At 38.9% G+C, this 21,995-nt stretch overlaps 1 protein-coding gene across 1 annotated transcript in view; it reads left to right on the top strand.

The window, feature by feature from the left end:
* The window catches only part of GUCY1B3 (guanylate cyclase 1, soluble, beta 3), a 36,042-nt gene that overhangs the window by 12,663 nt on the left and 1,384 nt on the right, over nucleotides 1-21,995 (top strand). Inside the window, exons 4-12 of the mRNA XM_010189165.1 lie at nucleotides 3,589-3,786; nucleotides 11,490-11,720; nucleotides 13,155-13,271; nucleotides 14,050-14,183; nucleotides 14,961-15,158; nucleotides 16,985-17,222; nucleotides 17,941-18,081; nucleotides 18,993-19,147; nucleotides 19,462-19,588. Coding sequence (XP_010187467.1) covers nucleotides 3,589-3,786; nucleotides 11,490-11,720; nucleotides 13,155-13,271; nucleotides 14,050-14,183; nucleotides 14,961-15,158; nucleotides 16,985-17,222; nucleotides 17,941-18,081; nucleotides 18,993-19,147; nucleotides 19,462-19,588 — 1,539 coding nt within the window. The remainder of the gene's footprint in view (nucleotides 1-3,588; nucleotides 3,787-11,489; nucleotides 11,721-13,154; nucleotides 13,272-14,049; nucleotides 14,184-14,960; nucleotides 15,159-16,984; nucleotides 17,223-17,940; nucleotides 18,082-18,992; nucleotides 19,148-19,461; nucleotides 19,589-21,995) is intronic.

The following is a 21,995-nucleotide window of genomic DNA, read 5'->3' as shown; positions in this document are numbered from 1 at the left end:
CTTAAAATTGTTCACTTCAGAAAAACATTTTGGATTTAAGATTTGTGGTATATATCAGTCTGGGAGAGAACTGTGTGCTATAATGAGTTTAAAACTGCTGAACTTATTTCATGGGAGATTGCTCAAAAGCAGAATGTCCAATCTCTATCAATTTTCACTGAAAATTTAGCAGCCTCTTGTCATCTCCTCCCTGAAAACCTCTCCAACAATAGTAAGTCAAAAGACCACAGCTGATAGTTTGCTGAATTACTAGAACATTTACTTCTGTGTCTCACTACCTACCCCAAAACCTCGATTATTCCAGAGCATCCTAGATGTAGTCAACCCAGACTTCTTGTACAAGCTCCATGGACGGTAACTGCTGGGCACACAGACAGGGTGTGTGGATGCTCCAACATGTGCCTACCATGTGTGATCTGTACACCATTGTCTGCCTGTGGGATGTGACATCCTTTATATTTCACAGCTTCATTCCCAGGCTGCCCTCCAAGCAGATAAATGGAGTTTTCAAAGATGACTCTAGTACTGAAGTTGTGGTTCGGGTTGAACAAGAATAGGAGAGGAAGAAAAAAAGATGTAGCTGGGCCATTACTTCATCGCTTTGGGTGCACATGGGTGGGCCAGTCCTTCCCTATTGCTTTCCCTCAGACCCCTTTCCATGTAGTTTACTTCTCTTTCCATTCCTTACCATGTGTGGTGATGAAAAGACTGGACATGTTTGTAGTGTGCACCAAACATCTAAGTAAGCTTGAATAGCTTACATTTATATTCTTCTAATGACAGTATTTTAAGCTGCTTTGTTTGAATTTCAGTGTTAACAGATGACATTGGCTATTATACAGTTCTGTAAAATTTAACAGGACTAATGTATTAGTTAGCTGTGCCAGAAGTGTACTTTTTAGCTTTTTATTATGATGGAAAATCAACATTATCTGTGATTTATTATTTTTGCATCTTTCAGCAGTCAGGTAAGGTCAGGAAACTAATATATATGTACCTATTACAAAAACAGATGCAGATTGGATTTACTGTGCTGAACTTTTGACAGACTCTTAAAATACATAATACAGTTCAAAAAGGTGCTTCTTGAAATCTGTACTGAGTCTGGGATATACAAAATAATTGAGGACTGCAACTTTTAAAGCATATGAAGAGAAATCTCATATTAATGTTCCATTTCCCTTGGCATCTCAGTGAAAATTTAGTTTGTCTGTAGATGAAACACAGGTACTTCAAGCTTCATGAAAGAGGCAAAAGATAGTGCAACTCAGTCTAATTTTTATACTTTCTATGTAAAGCACAGGAATGGAAAAATTGCAAATCATATTGAAAGTCACTGTGGCAAAGAGAAGCAGTGTGAAAAGAGGCACCTTCTAAGAAAAAGTGTGCTTTTGTGTTATGTGCAGCTTTCTACTGAGTGAAAATCAAACACTGGAGTAGGGTTAGTTCTCTCATTTAGGGAATGAGACAGCTATTTAGTCGTTCATAATTGCAGTGCAATAAATTTTGGGAGACTAATTCCTCTTTTTGGAGAAGTTTCCAGATGTTCTGTGTCACACAGAGCTGAACAGCATATCTTTGTATTTCAGGTGCCAGTCACGACTTTTTTGCTTTTGGACAGGCCAGGATCTGCCTGGTTTGGTATCACTGCTTGTTCTTGCTCGTAGATCCCTTTGTGTTCACCACAGAGCTGATCACTGCTCTCCAGAGCTCTAGAATTAGTGTCTCTGGTCCCAGCACAAGCTCTGGCATACATCAGAGCCATCTAGAAGCCAAGAATTCAGGGAGAGAGTTTAACTTATTATGATCTGTACCTGGCCACACCTCTGGCCCGCAGCAGGTGATCAAACTAGAAAAAAAATACACATTTGTTCTTCCAGAAAATGAAATACCAGTTTAGAATGGACCAAGCACAACAAAAAATAGGAGCAGGAGAGACAATGACAATGACAAGAGTTTTTTTCCAAAATGTTGATATATCCCAGCTGTTTCTGAGGCGTTTGTACTGGAAGAGCAGTTCTGTACCCCATTAAGCAGATTTTGGGGCACTACCTCAGAGCCAGTCAGCTCTCTTGCTGTTTTCTCATCCACGCTTTCAAAGTGGTCTCTTCCAATTTCATTGTCTTGAACCCCGCAAAGATCTTCCAGAGTTTGCCTTCAAGCATTATACTTTGCTATTGAACGGCCACCAACAGCTGGAATGAATTGACTCCCAGATTGTTGCCTCTCCAAGTCTTAATTTGAAGGTGTTGATATAGCAACACAAACATGAATTTGGAAAAAAATGAAAAAACTGAAGGAAGAAGCTCCAGGCTGAGCGCATCCTACGGAATTCATTTCTAAGAGCTTCATTTCCTCTGGAGGCCTCCCAAGAGAAGAGGCAGCTGTCTGAGCGCTTCACAGCTCACATGAAATCAAGTTCAGGATGCTTCCACAAATTTGATGATCGACAGATGCTCATGAAAGGTGGAGAAAGGCCCAGACAGCACATTGAAAATATTTTCACCTTACTTCTTGCGCTGGCAAAAAACAATATGCAAAGCCTGGTGGTAGCAGTTGCCTGGGGCTGTGAGAGAACAACATTTAAAATATGCAGTAATGTTCTGGACTTAAGATGTAAAGGAGTTGCATGAATTTTACAACATAGGTAAATAATTATTGCAACGCTATCCAGCAAACTAGGCTATTCTTTCTGTGTTAGTTATACAGTAAATAGCAACCTGGAGCCTTTATAATTTCTTCGCCATCAAAGTTGGAGCTAGTATTGTGTTCTAAGTGGGATTTTTATCTCATCGTTCTCTTTAATGCCCTTATTAGATATGCCTATCAATTTATCATTTAGCTTTCCTCTCCAGATAGCAATTTGTCTGGTCAAAATTTAAAGTTAAATACATAAGATGTCTAGGACATCAGCTGGAAAAACACAAGACCTCTTCCCTTTCCTGAATAACCATTTCTGAAACATCATTACAGCAGCTGTGCTATGTTCTATGTATTCTGTGGATTTTTTCAGTTTTTCTCAAAGAAAATACGTATTTGAGGTTTTACTCATTTAGATCTTTAAAATTTGAAACTTTATCAGGCCCTGTAAACTTTGGTTGACTGGTATGGTGTCAGAACTAGCCTGTCTCATTGAGAATAAGGAAAAAGATTCATGTGTATTCCGTCATGCTTATTTGTACTTGACACCTAAATTCACATCTGAAAAGGAGATTATGTGGACTAGAATTGGAAGGGATGAAAATGGATGAGGCACAGGATTGAGAAACACACACAACGTCTTCAGTCATCAAAGTGTTTCAAAATACAGCATAGTCAAGCATGAATTCTTACTATCTGTAGTAATTCCTAATGGTGCTAATTTTTATGCCATTCATTGTCCAAATATTGCCACTGTAGATGGAAAGAGCCATCACAAGCTACCTGAAAAGCCTGCTGTGATGGCAGCTTTACAAATAATAAGGCAAATGCACAGGGAGTGTGAGCAGTAGGAGAAAGGGGATGATCAGATTAGACAGAATATGTTCTTATTTCTTCAGAACTAATAAGTGAATGCTTTATAATCCTGTTTTTAATCTCTTCTTCCAGAACCTGGATGCTTTGCATGACCACCTTGCTACCATTTACCCGGGTATGCGAGCCCCTTCCTTTCGATGCACTGATGCGGAGAAAGGGAAGGGCCTCATTCTGCATTACTACTCGGAAAGAGAAGGTCTCCAGGATATTGTCATCGGGATCATCAAAACAGTAGCTCAGCAGATCCATGGCACCGAAATAGATATGAAGGTAATGTCTGAAGGGATTGGAAGTTTTTGACATTAGGACGTAATCATGAAAATCAGAAGTGAAGTGATGGCAAACAATTATTTTCATTGTACTTGTCCTCTGTGAAGCAGTGGCATCAGTAGTGACTCAGGAAGGGCCGTCATTGTTTTTGTTGTTTTAAGGACAGCAATGTGCTGAGAAGGTCAGCACTAATTTGCAAACAGGCCAAATCAGGAACAGTTCAGAGCAATATCCCCTTATTTGAAGAAGGAGGTGACATGTACAGAAATTAGATACTGGGTTGTTTGGGGTGCTTTTCTCCACTTTATTTTATATTTGGCATATATTTCTTACCATCTACTGTGTTCTGTGAGAACATTTTGTCTCTGTGTCCTAGACTCTTCATCTATGTGCAAACTGTGAGGCTGATGTGTGTTGATGAGGCCTGGCTGGCGAGCAGTGTTTTCCTCTCAGCCTGCATGCCACGTCTGTCCCAGAACCAAGATGTGTTTGTGAGTCTCATACTATCATTGCGTGAGACTGTGGCTGGATATGCATCTACAGCCCCAAAAGTGGAAAAATGTTCCTCACTCACAGAGTTTGCATAATATCATGGGTGCTAAGTCACTTGTGAAATGGGAAGGTTTCTGTGTTGTATCCATACAAAGCAACAGAAGGGTTTAATTGATCAGGCTTTGTATGTGTAAAAGTATAAAATCAGAGCTTGATCCAAGGTGCAGATACACCTGGGAAAAACAGCAAACAGCTTTATGGTGTTAGAGATATTGGAACTGATACAACATACTTTTCATCAAGTAGAAAATAATCTAAGCACGTACAGAAAGCATTTTTTTTAACTATTCCCTAGTCATATTACATTTCTAGCACAGCTTCATTGTAACAGCTCAGAAAATCTGTACCAGTTTCATGAGTGTGTCACGAAACCATGATCTTGCTCAGATAACAGATTTACAAGCAACCCAATGACAAAGTACTGTACTGCTGTATTGGAGCATTTGCCTTCGAGTTTCTTGTTACAAGCTAGCTCACGTTTGTAGTGAATGGTTAGGTCTGTGTAGTGATGGTGATGTACTTGATGTCCTTCTTTAGACAAGGTCCGTTGTAGAAATCCGTAGTTCAAACTCTCACAGCAGGTGTTGGTAATCAGATACGGAAGGATGCAACAGAAACAAAACAATCCTCTTCTTAGGTCCTTGTTTATTCAAAGTGTTGAGACAGACAAGGAGGACCATGTTGGAAAATTGGCTGCAAGAGCGCCGAAGCTGTTGCTTGACAAGCGTTTCTTTTGGTAGCACAGGCAGCTTACGCAGTCCTCCTTCTCTCAGTGCTCAAGCTTGTCTTACAGCAGCTTCTTCAGCTGTGTCTCTCCAGCTGTTGTCAAGCTATAAAATAAACTATACTGAGGAAATGGACTGGGTTCAGAATAACAGGGTTTTTTTTCTGGGTTATTTTTACCCACGTCTGTTCATTTATGTGGCTCGGTGTTCAGTCAGAGAGAGTTCTGCCAGCACAGTCGAGGGGTCATGCAGAGACAAGAGTGATCACTGGGACAGAGGAGAAATCTGGGCTGTGCAAAGCTGCTACCAGATCAAACATTCGACAAACTGTGTGCCCAGTCTAAATATTACTTTGTTGAGGAGATTGTATTGGACAGTACTGATATCCACCTAGGAATTCTCACAAATAATATATGTTCCATAGAGGTTTAAATACTGCTTCCAAATTTACTTCTTGTTTTCATTTGACTTTGTCGGGCTTTTCTGGAAATGTTTTTGTTGTGCTGGAATTAAACAGAAGTATAATGGTATTGGTCAACCCTATTGTAAGTGAGCACAAAGTTTAATTTAAATCCAAACTACTCTTCCAGACCACATGAGCCGAAAGCACATAGGTGCCTAAAAATTAGTATGACCTCTTCACTGGAGTAGGTGCATATTGTCTCTACCTTATTTTGTCTGTTACCCTGGTTTTTTTCCTTGCCTCTATTAGAAAGGCATGTGCCTTCAACCCTGAACTTTTTCTTGTCTCTGCTGGTTAATAAAGCCTTACTTTTGACACCTTTAATGACATTAAATAGTGCTTTAATCCATAGGTACTCACAGACTTCAGTGGTAGGTAAGCAGAGTATAATCAGCTCCTTGTTTCTGTAAGGTGAGAGTGCCAAAATGTGCAGCTTATCCACACAGACAATGAAAGTCTCCCTCCATTAATCCACAGGTCAATTATTAATCATTCTTGGCACAGAGTTAGGGTTTTAAAGCAGAGTAAGTCTGCCATTGTGGTACCTGGCTAATTTTACACTCTTCAAAAAAATAAGAGCAGAAGTTAAAAAATGACTGACTTCTTTCATCTCGATCCCTTGCTTCATCATTTATTAAATTAATGCTTTCATGTTTCAGCCTGTTAATAATGCATTGTTTGAAGTAGCACAGCACAGAAAAAGAATGGAGTTGCTTTTCATACTCTCAGGTTTTGTGGACAAATCAATGCCTTTTCTGTAACATTTTTGGTTTGGACTTTAGTTAGACTTTTTCTTAAGGAAGACTTTTTTTTGGAGCTGATAAGCACCTCGGTGCCTGGCCCTAAATTTCTGTTGCTGTTGTGGGAACTGTCTTCCTACTTGCAGGAACAGAGATGGGATTCTCGAGTTGTCCTTCCAAATCTCCTTATCTAAAGCATTTACATAACAGTCCAACACAGGACTCTTGATATTAGGGTAAAGTTGATATCTGCAATTTGATGTTTAATACATTATAATCCACTTTTCTTCTAAGGCTGTTTAGAACAAATGCTTACAGAAATCTGCTTGAGAGAAGGCGTGCTTCTAAGTTTGTATTTCCATGAAATTTTGCTTGAATTTGTCTTACATGTTACCACTGTCTATGAAGGTGGTAGCAGATCCTAATTGTTTACAATAATGCTGTTTTTCTTTCATTAGGTGGAAAGATTTTGTTTCATGGGTTACGCAGAATCACAGACTGGCAGAGGTTGAAACGGACCTCTGGAGGTCATTTAGTCCAACTCCCCTTGCCAGTTGCTCCAGACCATGTTCAGACAGCTTTCAGCTATGTCTAGGGATGGAGACTCTGCAGACTCCTTGGACAGTGAGTGCCAGCACTCGGTCCTCCTCAAAGCAGAGTGTTTCCTGGTGTTCAGACAGAACTCTCGTGTGTCACTTTGTGCCCTTTGCCTCTTGTCCTGTTACTGGGCACCACTGAAAAGAGCCTGGCTCTGTGCACCCTCCCTTCTGGTATTTGTACACATGGATGAGATCCTCCTGAGCCTTCTGTTCTCCAGGCTGAACAGCGCCACCTGTCTCAGCCTTTCGTCTCAGGAGAGATGCTCCAGTGCCTTCATCATCTGCGTGGCCCTTCACTGGACTCTCTCCAGTAGCTCCATAGCTCTCTTGTACTGAGGAGCCTACAACTGGACACAGCACTCCCAAGTGTCGCCTCACCAGTGCAGAGAAGTAGCTAACTAGAAAAAAAGTTTCTTTTTATCACTTTTCTGCAGTTTCACAGAGAACTATTTTATATGTACATCCATGTTCTTCTGAAATACAGTAGGGCTTCCTTTTTCCAGAATGCTGTCCTTCAGGAAACGTGCCTTTTCTTTTAACACCTAGGGTATGTGTATGCTGAAGGCAAGGAAAAAAGGGATCTTGCTTTGTCTCTGTTAAACTGTGTTAGCACTGAAAGGAAGACAATTTATTTTGAACTTGGATTCACAATTCCAGTTGAACATTTGACATTAATTGCTTAATTAGTTCAAATCCAATTTGCCTTGTCTTCACTGATACAGTAAGGCATTTTTAGCTAAATAGAGCTAAGACTGTATAATTTTTACAGCAGGTATTGTCCCAAGAATTGTTGCTGACTTTGAGAACATGCTAAGAATGTTTAAGTTCTGCCAGCCTCAGTATGAAAACTTCATGATGCCGTGGACCAGCTTTGGCAGGAGATCCCTTCTGGCTATGCCTTCTCTTGCTTCCCTTGTCAGAGGTTGTTTGTGTATAAATGAGGGTGATGTGTGAAGGTGAAGTCAGGACAGGGATGCCCTCAAGGCCACCAATGGTACGGGTCAACAAAGAATGTCGTACAGAGTACAGTGTTGTACAATGTTGTACATTCCTACAGAGCCCCAGAATCTGTTGGGAAAGCAGACTTCTGCAGTTCTGATATCATCTGAGAGCAGACTAACAAAATTTTCCTTTCACACAGGGTATGTAAGATGGTTTATGATATAAAATGAGAAAAGATCAGGGAAATCCGTGACAAGATGGTAATTTCAGATTGTCTCATTACTAATGCCAATATAAAAAACAAGGCCAGAGTGTGACCAGCTGGAGAGCCGACCTAAAAACTACTTAGGTACTCATCATGGAAGACAAGCAGTACTGATCCACACATGAAAATGCTGGATGTCTATGAAGATAAGTCAATTGTGGAGCAAAGTCAGCCTCTAATTCTGACACAGGGACAGCTGGAACCTTCAGTAGCTCCAGGCTTAGAGGTTTGGTGCAGTGAGAGTCTGCCTTGAAACCAGCTGCCAGGTGGAGACATCCCTGCAGCTTTAACTTTGGGTGTGCAAAGCTAGGAGTGGTACCATTTCCAAGGTGAACTGCTTTGCCTCAGGATCACCCTGAAATGGCAGCAGCGAAATTTGTTACGTAGCATTGCAAGTCGGTTTTGTTCAGAAGAGATCAACAATTTCATCCTGTATTGACCTTTAAATGGCAAAAGCCTGGCTTGTATTAATCTTCACAGTCTGATGGAAAAAGATCGCTGTCTAAGGACAGTCTGTCCCTCTCCCATGCTGAGGTACAAGTGTATCATGGTGACATGCTCATATTGAGTCATGTCTTGTAGATACCTCGGTGAAAATTTAACAGATAGCGTGTATTACATGTATTCGTTAGACATGCTGTATCACGGTGATACTGCTTGATTTGATATCTTGTGTGAGGCTCACCAAATGAAATAATAGAAATAAAAATATATATAAAAATTATAAATACATATTGGCTAAGCAAGGACAAACTCTGAAGATACATCTTCTGGAAAACACAGGCAGGTTAGCAGTTCGATGTTATATATTCTCTTTGAAACCAGGAGAGTGATTTTTCCCTTCAGTTTTTAGCTGCAGTTACTATGGTGACAGAGCTTTTAGGCTGCTGAACTGATGTCACTTCACCAGCGAAGACTGCAGGGGAAGGAGGAATGAGACCTGATTCCTGGCTTTGTTGCTTCTGTCACCGAGCTTTCATTTGTCAGGCATTTAACAAAGGCGTCTTCAACAATGTTTAAATGATGCTGAAGTTCTGTGGCTTGCAGATTTTGCTTGCAGACTGAAAAAATAGGTCTATTCTAGTACCTAAGGCAGGGCTTTTTGCTGTATAAGTATTTGGGCAATTGGGCTGGATCTGTAGGAACAAGGGTGAAAGGACAGAATTTAACATATTATGGTAAAGGCCAGAAGTGCTCATTTAAAATTTGCTAACAAGGTGGATGAAATCATGCGATAGGAAGTTTAGATAGCGCATAAATCGTGTGAGCAGCAAAGGCATCATGAAATTACATATCCAACGGGATCTTATTTAAGGATGAATAAGTAGTTTCCTTAGCCTGGAGAGAGCTGCGATTGTAGCTTCTGTGAATAAGGGTCTGTGCATGGATGACCAGAATCAAATTCAGGAAACCGGCCGTGTCCACAGCATTTCAGGTTCACCAGGAGTGTGCAGCTGGCGCTGTGGCTGTCGGTAGATCTGACTCATTTCCGTGTGCTTGGCTGCGTGTTCGTTTGCTGCACTGATGTGATGCAGTGGTACAGCAAGTTTTTCTGGATGCCCTGGAGTCTGGTCAAAAACAGTGTTGCAAATGACCTTGAAGGTGCCTGGGAAATTTGCAGCTTTGCACTGGTACTGACACAGTTCTGGCATATAAAGGTTAGGAAAATTAGGTTTTGTAATCTTTAACATTTAAACTTGTTCGTACATCCAGCTTTAGGTAACTACATTAGCTGATAAATTTAGTAAGCTGGTCTTTCTCTTAAGTTATTGCATATGCAACAGAAAGAGAAAAGTAATGCAGCACATAGTATAGAGCACCTACATCAGGCTCCTGCTCTGAACTGTCCTCCAGAAAAGCCTTCCTTTCCTTTAAATGAGTAGTAAAACAGGAGATCAACGAAAACAATTTAAAAAACATTTAATAAACTAAACATCTTAGGGATCAAGTGCAGTGTTTGTGCATACCCGTTCTGTTTTCATATTGCAACTGTCAATCTCTGTGGTTAGGTTATGTGTAAAGGGCAGAATCAGGATGCATTAGAGATTTTAAGAAGTCTTTTTATGCTTCAGTGGCTTTAGGACCAGACTCTACATGAAAGTAGAATCAGGTGCAACATGTTCCAGAAAGTTGCTGCTATACAATACTGTCTAAATAGAATTGTTCTGTTCCAGTCATTAAATCTAATTAGAAGTGAAGAAGTGAATTTGGCCTCTCAAGGTAAATTATGTTATTCTGTTGGTTATTCCCTTTAATTATACTGCAATACATGACTCTCACTGCAAACAAAATAATCCCCCTTAATTTCATATTTCTTACTATCTTTGAATCAAATTACTAAACTGTGAAGTGCTATGTTCAAGATCCTCATTTGAGATTCGGCTGATGTGGATGACTGGTTTTGCTGTCATTTCATCTAATATGGCATGCAGCTTGGAGAAGATTGTCACTGCTTTTAGTTTTATCTGTTTGTCCTGCTCTTGCAGTCATCACTGCTGGATTGTGTCAGGACGCCTGCACCATCTACTTTCCTTCTGGCTGCCGGTGACATGCCCGTGGTCAGCACTGTTTGCTGTCGTGTTCTAGGGCTTGCGAAAAGCTTTCATCAAAATAAGGATTCAAGTGGTCTGCGTAATTCAAGACTTGCCAGATCTTCATTCAAGAGGAGGGAAGAGTCCTGTTTTCTGGCACATACCAGCCAGAAGTGTGCATTTCACTTGGGCTTTATGTGTTTGAGTGTTCTTCAATATGTTGTTCATGCAAGGAGCAACTGTGGCTAAGCAAAGATATTGTTATTCACCTGGAATTATAAAGTCTCTTTAAAGTCAGAAGTACTTCCTAGAATATGTTCAGAGAAGAGCCACAAGGATGATGAGGAGTCTGGAGAACAAGCCTTATGAGGAGCGGCTGAGGGAACTGGGCTTGTTTAGCCTGGAGAAGAGAAGGCTGAGGGGAGACCTCATCACCACCTACAACTACCTCAAGGGAGGCTGTAGAGATGTGGGTGCTGGTCTCTTCTCCCAGGTGATGGGGGATAGAACAAGGGGAAACGGCACCAAGCTGTGCCAAGGGAGGTTCAGGTTAGAGATAAGGAGGAAGTTCTTTACTGAGAGGGTCGTCAGAAGCTGGAACAGGCTGCCCAGGGAGGTGGTGGAGTCACCATCCCTGGATGTATTTAAACAGCGGGTAGATGAGGTACTTAAGGATATGGTTTAGGGGGTAGACAGGAGCGGTTGGACATGATGATCTCAGAGGTCTTTTCCAACCGAGCGATTCTGTGATATGCTTTTCAAGGTGCAAATATCATTCTTGGATTCATCTTTCTGCTCTAAATGTGTTCCTGTCTTCATAGTAGCATTCCAGTTTTTAATGAGTAGGAGAGTTTTCAATTTTTCCTATTTTCCTTCCTTTTTCTAGGTTATTCAGCAGAGAAATGAGGAATGTGACCACATTCAGTTTCTAATTGAAGAGAAAGAGTCTAAAGAAGAGGACTACTATGAGGACCTTGACAGATTTGAAGAAAATGGTACCCAAGAGTCTCGCATCAGTCCCTATACTTTCTGCAAGGCCTTTCCTTTCCACATAATATTTGACAGAGATCTGGTGGTCACGCAGTGTGGCAATGCTATATACAGAGTCCTTCCACAGGTTAGATGATTCTCCTGCATGAATAATCACAGAGATTCCTAGTGCTAGATGCTTCACAGGTTTATTTTGAAGAGAAATAAAATAGATTTGGGATTCTGTGTCTAAACAGCATTCCTGTGTAACTGATAATATTTGCTACATTGTGCTCCTCTTGTTTGGAAGAAGTCTGTGAAAATGGCCCTAATTCTACAGCAGCTCTGTTCCTTATGAGCATGTCCATGTGCAGTAAGACAAAAGCTTGAGCAGAGAAAACCTGGTCACCCCTGCAATTCAGGTATTAGCTTGATAACCGGTTCTTTCTCGTAGCTCACTCCAAGATGCGTTTGCTATGAAAGTGGCAGATAACTCTTTAAAGTGGATGTGGGACAGTCAGTGCCACTTGGCCTGGGGTTCAGGAAATGGTCTTGCCCATGCTACTGTATAGTGTAGCAGCAGGTACATAGTCTAGATATTACTTGACAGTAATGCCTTCAAATGCTTAAGCTGTCTGATGCATAGTAACTGAAGAGCAGAAAAACAGAAGTTGCAATATACTTTCTTGGTTTGTGCATCAAAATCATCAGTATTAACTAAGATAAGCCCAACTGAATGGGGCTGTTCTGAATATATATATTTTTATATAAGTATGTTCTGAACTGAAAGCAGCTGCTGCAATTTCCTCTGGTTATTTACAGTAAAAAGATCCATTTAATGTTATGTATTCTGTATATGCATAGGATAGCTCAGTTCTTGCCTGAAAGAGCTGACAGTGTTTCTAAAAATAAGCGACAGGTAAAAGCAGTAATATGAGAGAAGAAAAGGTAAGAATGATGAATACATCAAATGATCTTTACAATTATGTAGGCTAATGTTGCATATACTGTGTTGTTTCTGAATCACTGGCATATATTTTAAAGGCAATTTGATGTTACTTGCTTTTTTTTGCAGTTTGTTTTTTGGTGATTTCTCTCAGAATTTTGCAGAAAAATTTGAAAGAAGAGCATTCTAAGTGTCTCTGCCAGATTTTTCCCAAGGACATTTACTGAACAGCTCTAACTCTTCAGCCTACTGAGGGTGGCCATCAGAATCCTTATTGTCAGAGCTGAGAACATTGCTTATGGAAAAGAGAGATTGGAGGAGGTCACTTAGGAGGAAAAGCTGGAAAGCTTTTTTTACTCTAGAGTGGGAACAGTTTGACAGATCATGAATGTCTAATACAAGTTAACAAAGTCATCTCGCAGACTAGAATTGCACTTTGAAGTCAATCTAATTCTGTTGTAAAATCCTTAGTTTAAAAACCTCATGCTATAATGGAGAAATGCATAAAGTGTGTATTCTTTTCCAGTCAGTATTGTCATCTAATATGACAATAAATCTAATATAATTACACCATGTAAATTTTTATTATAAAACGTAACAGTCTTTTTTTTTTCTTTTTTCTTTTTTTTATTCTAGCTGCAGCCAGGAAATTGCAGTCTGTTGTCAGTTTTCTCCTTGGTCCGGCCTCATATTGATATTAGTTTCCATGGGATCCTCTCACATATCAATACAGTGTTTGTACTGAGGACCAAGGTAACTAGAGAATATTCACCTGGCTTTTCTTTAAGTAAGAGAGAGTTAAGAGGAAATGCTGAAACCTCAGAAGTCTTCAGAGAAAATTCTTTGCACAGTTATACGCTCTGTCCTGAGGCAAGAAAAAGTCACAGGTGTGAATTCATGCGTAGCTTCATAGGAACGGTGAAGGACACGTACTTCATGGCTGATGCTTTCGTTACAAGGGGCCAACCCATTATATGGCATTGCACAAAGTGAATGTAGAAAGGCAATTACGTTTACTTTTGCTTCATAACAATATGGAAGACAAATGCGAAATGTGTTCTTGCTTGGGCCTATATGTTCATACACATTTCTGTGTGCTTTTCTCTAGAGTGCACAGGAGAGGAGATAAGTGAGGTAAACAAATGCAGCATATAGAGTAGCACCTACTGTGCCAAAGAGCCTGTTTATTTCTAGAAACTACCTGAGAGAAACCAACAAATTTTCTTAGAGGTGCTCCCAGGCACAGATAGAACTTCATAGAATAGGCAATGCTTTTGCCAAACTATTGTTAAAAAAATGCAGAAGAAACCAAGAAGTTATGAACATGAACACAGAGAAAGCTACTGTGCTTTGTATCTTTGAGACAGCAAATCACAGTGTTAAAATGCGGGTAGTTCAGATGAGAAATTAATTGGGTTTTAATGTATTCCAAACATTCTGACTGCCTTCATAGTGAAGGCACTTACATACGTGGCCGGGTGCATAACGCATGTGCCATTGCCCTTATATAATTGTGACTTTTCATCACCAGGAGGGGCTGTTGGATGTGGAAAAGCTGGAGTGTGAAGATGAACTGACTGGCACAGAAATCAGCTGCTTACGCCTGAAAGGGCAAATGATCTACTTGCCTGAAGCGGACAGCATTCTCTTTCTTTGTTCGCCAAGGTACTTTAAACCTTGGAAGTTCTGTGATACTGATTCTCATCTCACAATTGCTAATTTTAAGAATGCTTATGAGAGTAGTACTGCAGATATTAATTGGTTCAAGTATTGATTTCATTGGTTTTGGTGTGTTTATACTGAAAAAAAGAGAGAGGAGCGTTTAAACATCCGAACTCGACTGATTATTAAAAGATTCAATATAGACTTTGGGATGTTCTGGCCCAGTTTGTACAAATGGGAATTCCTCACGATTCCATGATTTTTGGCAAGTTTTGTCCTTTGATTCTTACTCTGAGAGTGCTAAGAAATGTCACAATGATTTGGTTTCCTATGTGGATTCATGTATTTTTGCAGTAGTTTTAATGTAATAGAGCAGCAATGATTATGAATGGAGGGCTTATTTAGCTAAGAGCATGTTATGATACAGTTATCACCATTACGATATATTAATCTCCTATGTAAAAGCAATAGAGTGGGTGAAGACAGAAAGAGAAGAGGCTACCTGAACATAATCTTGCTTTTATTTGTGTACTGAAGTATGTACATTTGACTTCTTCATGGAACTCTGTATTTAAATGCAAAAATCAAGAGCCATGTGGTAACATGAATGAACACAAATAAGGTATTTTGTAGAAGGGATATGTTGTACAGTGCATTACAAGTTCAAGAGCATAATCCTTCTGTTATTCAGCGGGCTCTGCTGTTCTTTTGAGTTTTAAATGCTCCATTGACAAGTTTAATTGAGCTCCATTATATATTATATATTTCTCCACATTGCAGTGTGATGAACTTGGATGATTTAACCAGAAGAGGTTTATATCTGAGTGATATTCCACTGCATGATGCTACCCGTGATCTGGTTCTTTTGGGAGAGCAGTTCAGAGAGGAATATAAACTGACTCAAGAGCTTGAGATCCTGACTGACAGGCTGCAACACACACTGCGTGCACTGGAAGATGAAAAGAAAAAGACAGACACGTAAGAACCAAGTCCTGATTTTGAGCTGAAACAGTCACAGCAATATATTATTTATAGCTACATTCTCCGAAAAATAACAGAATCTTGGAAGGAGTATCAGAGATATTCAGGGCTGATAATTTTGGAGTCAAGAAGGAACATTTTACTTTAATGCCTCATACGGTATTTCTTTCTTTAGATTGTCAAATGTCATCTGCAGTCTAGGCTGTTACATGCACAGGTGTTTTGATGGCCTCTTCCCTGATAAGGAGAGTTATGAGAAGTGAACTGATAATCCTTTTTGCTTTGTTAATTCTCTACAACAGTAGTTTTGCAGACTCTCTTACATGCGGTCCCTGTGGCCAAGATTAAGTTGATGAATGCCCAAATGTTAATATTTGATAGAATTCTGTAAACCAGCTCTAGAACACTTTGTCTTTCTGGACTGCCATGCTCACAGGTTAATAGAAGAGAAAAACATATCTTACAAGCCTTGAAAACGGCCTGTGTAAAGGTGAAGTTTTGCAATAGCCTAATACTATGAATTTGATTTTATAGTTACCTGTAGAAATGGATTTGAGACTATCTAGATAATACTACTGTGTAGATATAGGTACATAACAATAATAAAGTATATGCATTGGGCCCCGAATCTGTTTCTACAGGTAACTATAAAGTCAAACTCTTAGCATTAGTCGATGGCAGCTGAGCTCAAGGACTACTGGCAGGTAAATTAAACACAAGTTTGTGTGACAAGCAGTGTGGGGTTGATGGTTGACTCTTATTTATAAAACATATCTCCCATCTCTGTAATAGAAAATTTTCATGTGGATTATACTTCTTTAGTAATAGAATTAACATTTGTTTTTCTGTTAATTCTATAGCTGATATTTTTTTCTGTAGTAGAGTAATGGAAATTACTGTAAAAAGACTTGAAAGGGATGGACAGAAGAGTCAGAGAGAAAATAAGCCTAAAACTATTTTTTCTATTCATTCCTGTTGACTTCTTTATAAATTCATTTTATCTTTAGGAATTCTAGCCACCTTAGCAGCCATTGGGACAGACAGTGTCAGTTACTATATCATGTGCCAAAAGTATTCACTAATTAGAACTCACGTGGTAGGGAACTCGCCAAAAATGCAACTAATGAGGGTTTGTGCAGGAGGCTGTGTACAGAATGATGCTCGAGATTTGGGAAACAATCAGATCTTCAGCTTATCTGTGTAAGGAGGGAAATACACCTTAAGATGGCAGTTAGGAAGTTGAAGGAATAGACGTGAGTAGGGTGAAGCTTTGTGTGCGGGATTTGGTTTTTATTTGCATAATTTGTAATATGAACAAGTGTTAATATGTCATATGGACTTTCGATTAAAAAACATGCAATAAATCCTAAAAGCTGCACTCTCAACAGAAAAGGAACCATTTAGCAATGCATTGGTTGATCAAAGGTGGAAAACTATTTTCTCTCCTCACGGCCTTCTTTGCAGTTTTATGGCTCTGCAAGCAAAACCAGATATATGTGCTGAGGATATGGCAGAAATGCTTAAGCAGAAATGATCCTAGAAACTATTAACAGATCATATCAGAAGAATTAGTAACATATGCTTCATTTTGTTGCTAATTTAGGTGTATTAATGCGTGTTTGAAATAGCATGGCTTTAGGTATGCTGATACAGATTTGTTCCTGTTTCCCAAGGAACATATTGTCGAGTAAACATCTTTTATATCACTCTGATGATGCAAGTATGTTCTAAACTCTATGGGAGACACTAAGTTAATATTTGAGGAGTGCTAATGCCCACATTATTTCTGTTTTTGTTGTGCCTTTTATTTCTCACACTTTTAGATTGCTGTACTCTGTTCTTCCACCATCAGTGGCAAACGAGCTGAGACACAAGCGTCCTGTTCCAGCTAAGCGCTACGACAATGTCACCATTCTTTTCAGTGGCATTGTTGGATTCAACGCCTTCTGTAGTAAACACGCCTCTGGAGAGGGAGCCATGAAGATTGTTAATCTTTTAAATGATCTTTATACGAGATTTGATATTCTGACTGATTCACGAAGGAATCCGTTTGTTTATAAGGTAGGCAGAAGATTTTCTAAGTATTTAATCTGTGACTTTTCAGTAATTTACTATAATGTTACTCTTTTGCATCCTTTGGATTTTTGGTGCTTTTAAAAAAGTAGTTATGTTCTCAGTCTTTGAACCGTGTTACCCAATACTGCATAGCTAAAGAGGAATATGTTGTTTATCTCTAAATGTGTGAAGGAACATAAAGGGCTCAGTTCTCACAGGATTTCTGCACAGTCACCCATTAGGTGGATATATAAATTTACTTCCACATTTAGCAGAGGTGAACACTTACACAAGAAGCTTGTGTTTTCTGCTGCCCCTGTGCTTTAAGTGTTTCAATCATATACCTGCATCTCCTGGTTGTAAATTATCACTTATTATTCAGTTATTCAATGTAAATTTCATTTCTTCATTCAGAATGAGGTGTAGTTGCAGATGTGGCTGATAATGCAGAAATTCAGAAGACCCTGAAAGAGTGCCTCAAGTTGACACAACCACAGTATCATTTTAATGTATTACATTGTGGGCATACAATAAATCCAGTATTTATTGAATTATTAAATTCAATCCTCAATAACAAGCAGAGGCAATGGGAATTAAGTTGATTTGAATGAAAGTGAAGGGAAAATATTTGAAAGGACAAGCGGTCTTGAAGGAAACACTATGTCCATTCTAGTACTTTAAAGTCCACGATAATAAAGTAATTGAAAAATATCTATCTTGATAGGTGGAAACAGTCGGGGACAAGTACATGACAGTGAGTGGTCTACCAGAGCCTTGCATTCATCATGCACGATCTATCTGCCACCTGGCATTGGATATGATGGAAATAGCAGGCCAAGTTCAAGTAGATGGTGAGCCTGTGCAGGTAAGTAAATGTGTGGGCTTGAAGGAAGAGCCTGTTCTGTGCTGTGATGGTAAGGCTTTGAGATATGATAATGCTCAAGTCCCAGTCCATGCAAACTTTGTTACTGTTCGATTTTGAGACTGATACCTACAAGTAATATGAAGAGTCACATGTAAATGTGACATGTGCAGTTCCCAGACCTTACAATCTAATTATTGTGCTGAACCTTTTAAAGGAATAAATTAGGTCCACACAATTTATTTCTGTTTTCCAATTACTTCAATCTAATCTACAAATTCCCATTGCATATTGAGTACAGTTCATTGAGTCATCTTCATCTCAATTAACAGAACAATAATATTCCCTCACTGATATTTTTGATCACGCTTCAGATCCTCACGTCAGCATAAGAAAATATTGCATTAGAAAGTATGGGCAGTTGTGGCAATGATTACTGGCAACAATGTATTTTAGTGCAAGTTAACTCATTTTGGCATTTTATGAAGATGTTGTGGCATCAATAAAACACCTCCAAACCTTGGTCCTATCTCTTGAGCTTTTAAATGCAAAATACTGTGATATTTCCTCTGAGGAACATCTTTTTTCCTTGACCTCCACCATCCATTTCTGCAGCTTCTGAGCACTTCTTTCCACTTTTTAAAATTTGACAGTACATAATAGCAGCATGGCATGGTGTGTGTTGGAAAAACACGGAGTTTATTCTTTTATGTGGGAGGCAGAGCCATGACACTGCATTACCATCAAAAACCAGATTATAGAAAACACAAAATGCAAGGCTTTGAAGAAGCACAAGTAGCAAATTGAAAAAATAAACTAGTAGACAAAAGTGGCATAATACCCTTATCTACTCAGAAGCACCAGATTAGTTGTACTGATTCTGAATATTCCAACTTTATTTTTTCTCTCTAAAGATAACGATAGGAATCCATACCGGTGAGGTAGTCACAGGTGTCATAGGCCAAAGGATGCCACGTTACTGTCTCTTTGGAAATACTGTCAATCTAACAAGCAGAACAGAAACTACTGGAGAAAAGGGAAAGATCAACGTCTCTGAATATACTTACAGGTGAGTGATGCAGTATTTTTATTGATATTGACATCTTAAAAGAAATCACTTTGTCAGCATAACATCAAAGGGTGTGGAATTAAAAGTGACAGGACTCCTGCAATACATTTACATTCATGAGTTCTCATGGAAGTGTCTGGCAGACTGCCTTACAGTATACCATTACTGGTATGCAAATATAATAATGATATAGGGATAAATTTAACTCTTTTGTTAATTTGCTTGCATACCTGTAGCATGTTTAATATTTTAATACAGTGTGTGACGTGCATGCATAGTTCATACATTTACATGTGTTTTTTTTTCAATTTCAGGTGTCTTATGACACCAGAAAATTCAGATCCTCAGTTCCACCTGGAGTACAGGGGTCCAGTTTCTATGAAGGGTAAAAAAGAACCAATGCAGGTTTGGTTTTTGTCCAGAAAGAGTACAGAGACAGAGGTATGACTAACCAGAGTGTAATGTTTTTTTTTAAACAAGGCATAAATATGACAGATTTAATCTAAACCACTGAGATCCATTTGCATTTGCAAAACTAAATGTTCCCTAGAAAAAACGAAGAGTTTTGTTCAACACTATTTCATTAATGCGTTTACTATCTTGACAGCACATTAAAGTCCTTGAATATTTGTCTTTGCAGTTTGTGCAGTCCCTGAAAGAATACTTTTGTATTTTCAAAAAGTCCTTGAGGGAATGCCAAGCGTTTAAATATTTACATCTCTGTCATCTTACAGATTTCTCCACTGTACCAGATTTTGCAATATAATGTCCATTTCTCTTTAGCTGACATGTCTGGTTATCAGCACTTCAAAATTCACCATTTGCTTTCTTACAGTGAGTGAATAATTGTGCCTTCAAATATTTAGGCAACAGTCCAGCAAGTACTTGCAGGCAGGTTCTCACCTGATGTGTGTGGTGGTCTCTTAACCCCAGATGGATCTGCTTGTTCAGAGACTGTTGCAAGACAGAGGTCTTGCTTTAGAAATATACAGGGTGAAAACTATTTCTTCCAAATGACATATGAGCCTAAATCCTCTTCTCAAAATGATGTGGGGTAAAGCTCTTCAAGCACTGAGTGGTCCTTAAGCTTATGCCTGAATTTCAGAAGTCTGGGCGTGTATTAACCAAAATCTCATTAAAAGTCATCTAGAATCATAATTGTGCTACCAACTTAGACACTTAATCAGGTTACAGAGTGCCAGCTGATTTGCCATAGCTGAGCATTTGCATACGTTCCACCTGTTGCCAGCAAGGAGAAAAAAGTGGTAAAAGTAATTTACATAGCTTGAATTTTGTCCTGAAATAATACAGAAAGAAAGTTTTAAGCTAAAGTGTTTAATCTTAAAAGTACACTTGACTAAAATAATGAAGGTCATCAGTTACTTTGGCTGAAATAATTCTTGTAAGTCACAGGAAATTAATGACGCGTCTGAATATTTATGTGCTTCTGAGAATGAAATTTAGGCTGTTAAACTGTTTGGGCTCTTTAGGAGATCTAATCCAGATTTATTACCACTGGTACTCGAGTATATGAATGCTGACTTTTTAACAATAACTCCCAGTATTAACCTGCAGTATTAAACTTCAGGGGAGAGCCTGTACTTTAACTCTGCTGAAGTCTGTATTTTAGTATATATTACAATAATATTCTGGGTGCCACTTTTGATAATACTCTTCTATTTTTATTCTATATCAAGATTAACTATAATTTCACATGGCTGCCATTCCTTCAAATCTATAGTTGTATTTAAAACTTATTTTAATTAAACACCTTTCACTTTTTTCAGCATTATAAATTATGTCCTATCATTTGTAGCAGGGCACGTTGTAATTTTAAATGTAAAATGTCAGAGGGGTACTGAGTCAGGTGGGTATTTTCCTTCCTTCAGCCTCACACGTTTAATATGAATATAGGGTTCAGATAGTTTAGAATTTTAAATATTGCAGTTTCCTTTTAGGGATCTTGTACAACAGCTGGTTTTGCTAATCCTCACAGCAGTTCTGAGAAGTCCTTGCTGATACTATTATCTAGTAATGGAGCTTTGTAGGGGTGCACATGGGGGCAGGAATAAACCTGACTGAAAAACACTGTCAGCCTGATTCTCAGGAGCACTTCAGACTGACAGTTTAAGCACACTCAAAATCTCTCTAATTTTTGTTAGTTTTTATTAATTCTGAAATTCAGGTACACATGTAATTCTTATACAATAGAAAGACTTCTCCCATCACAGGTATTATTACTTCTAAATTCTAGTAAGTTTAGGAGAACAGGAGACTAGAAAGACAAAATCATGTGGTGATTGGAACTGTAATCATTTTGTCAGAGGTGATGTTGAAAAGTGAGAGAATCTAATCCTCTAATCTTTTAATTCTTTTTCATTCCCTGCACAATTTAGTCTGTCCATACGCAAAAAGGTGCACTGAGTTTTACTGCTTTAAGATTTTCTGCACTGTTTGCAGTTTCTCTTTGTCTTGCGAAGGTACTCCTCTTATTTCTGGCACTTTATAGGCTGTATATAGTAGTTGTAATCCAAAAGCAGAAATCAGATAACCGACTTTTTATGTTTCATTGCCTTAGAATAATCACTTTTCTTTATGAAAGGGTGTAGTCTTGGTTTTCTTTTCATAAGCTTATTCTCTCTGACCTTTCAAACACCTACACATGCTGATGTGTTATCATGTGCGGTGCCATTAATTTCAGGGGGATTTTTCGAAACAATAAACACGGCATGTGAACTTATATTCAGAGACTATACAGTAAATTTCCTGAAAGGTCACTCCAGAATATTGCAAGAAGTGGCTGACAGAAGTAAACGTGAAAATATTTCTTAAGTCGTCCTGAAGATAT

Source organism: Mesitornis unicolor, unplaced genomic scaffold, assembly GCF_000695765.1.
Source record: "Mesitornis unicolor isolate BGI_N332 unplaced genomic scaffold, ASM69576v1 scaffold13407, whole genome shotgun sequence".
Classification (NCBI taxonomy): domain Eukaryota; kingdom Metazoa; phylum Chordata; class Aves; order Mesitornithiformes; family Mesitornithidae; genus Mesitornis; species Mesitornis unicolor.
This window is presented reverse-complemented; position numbering and strand designations above follow the sequence as displayed.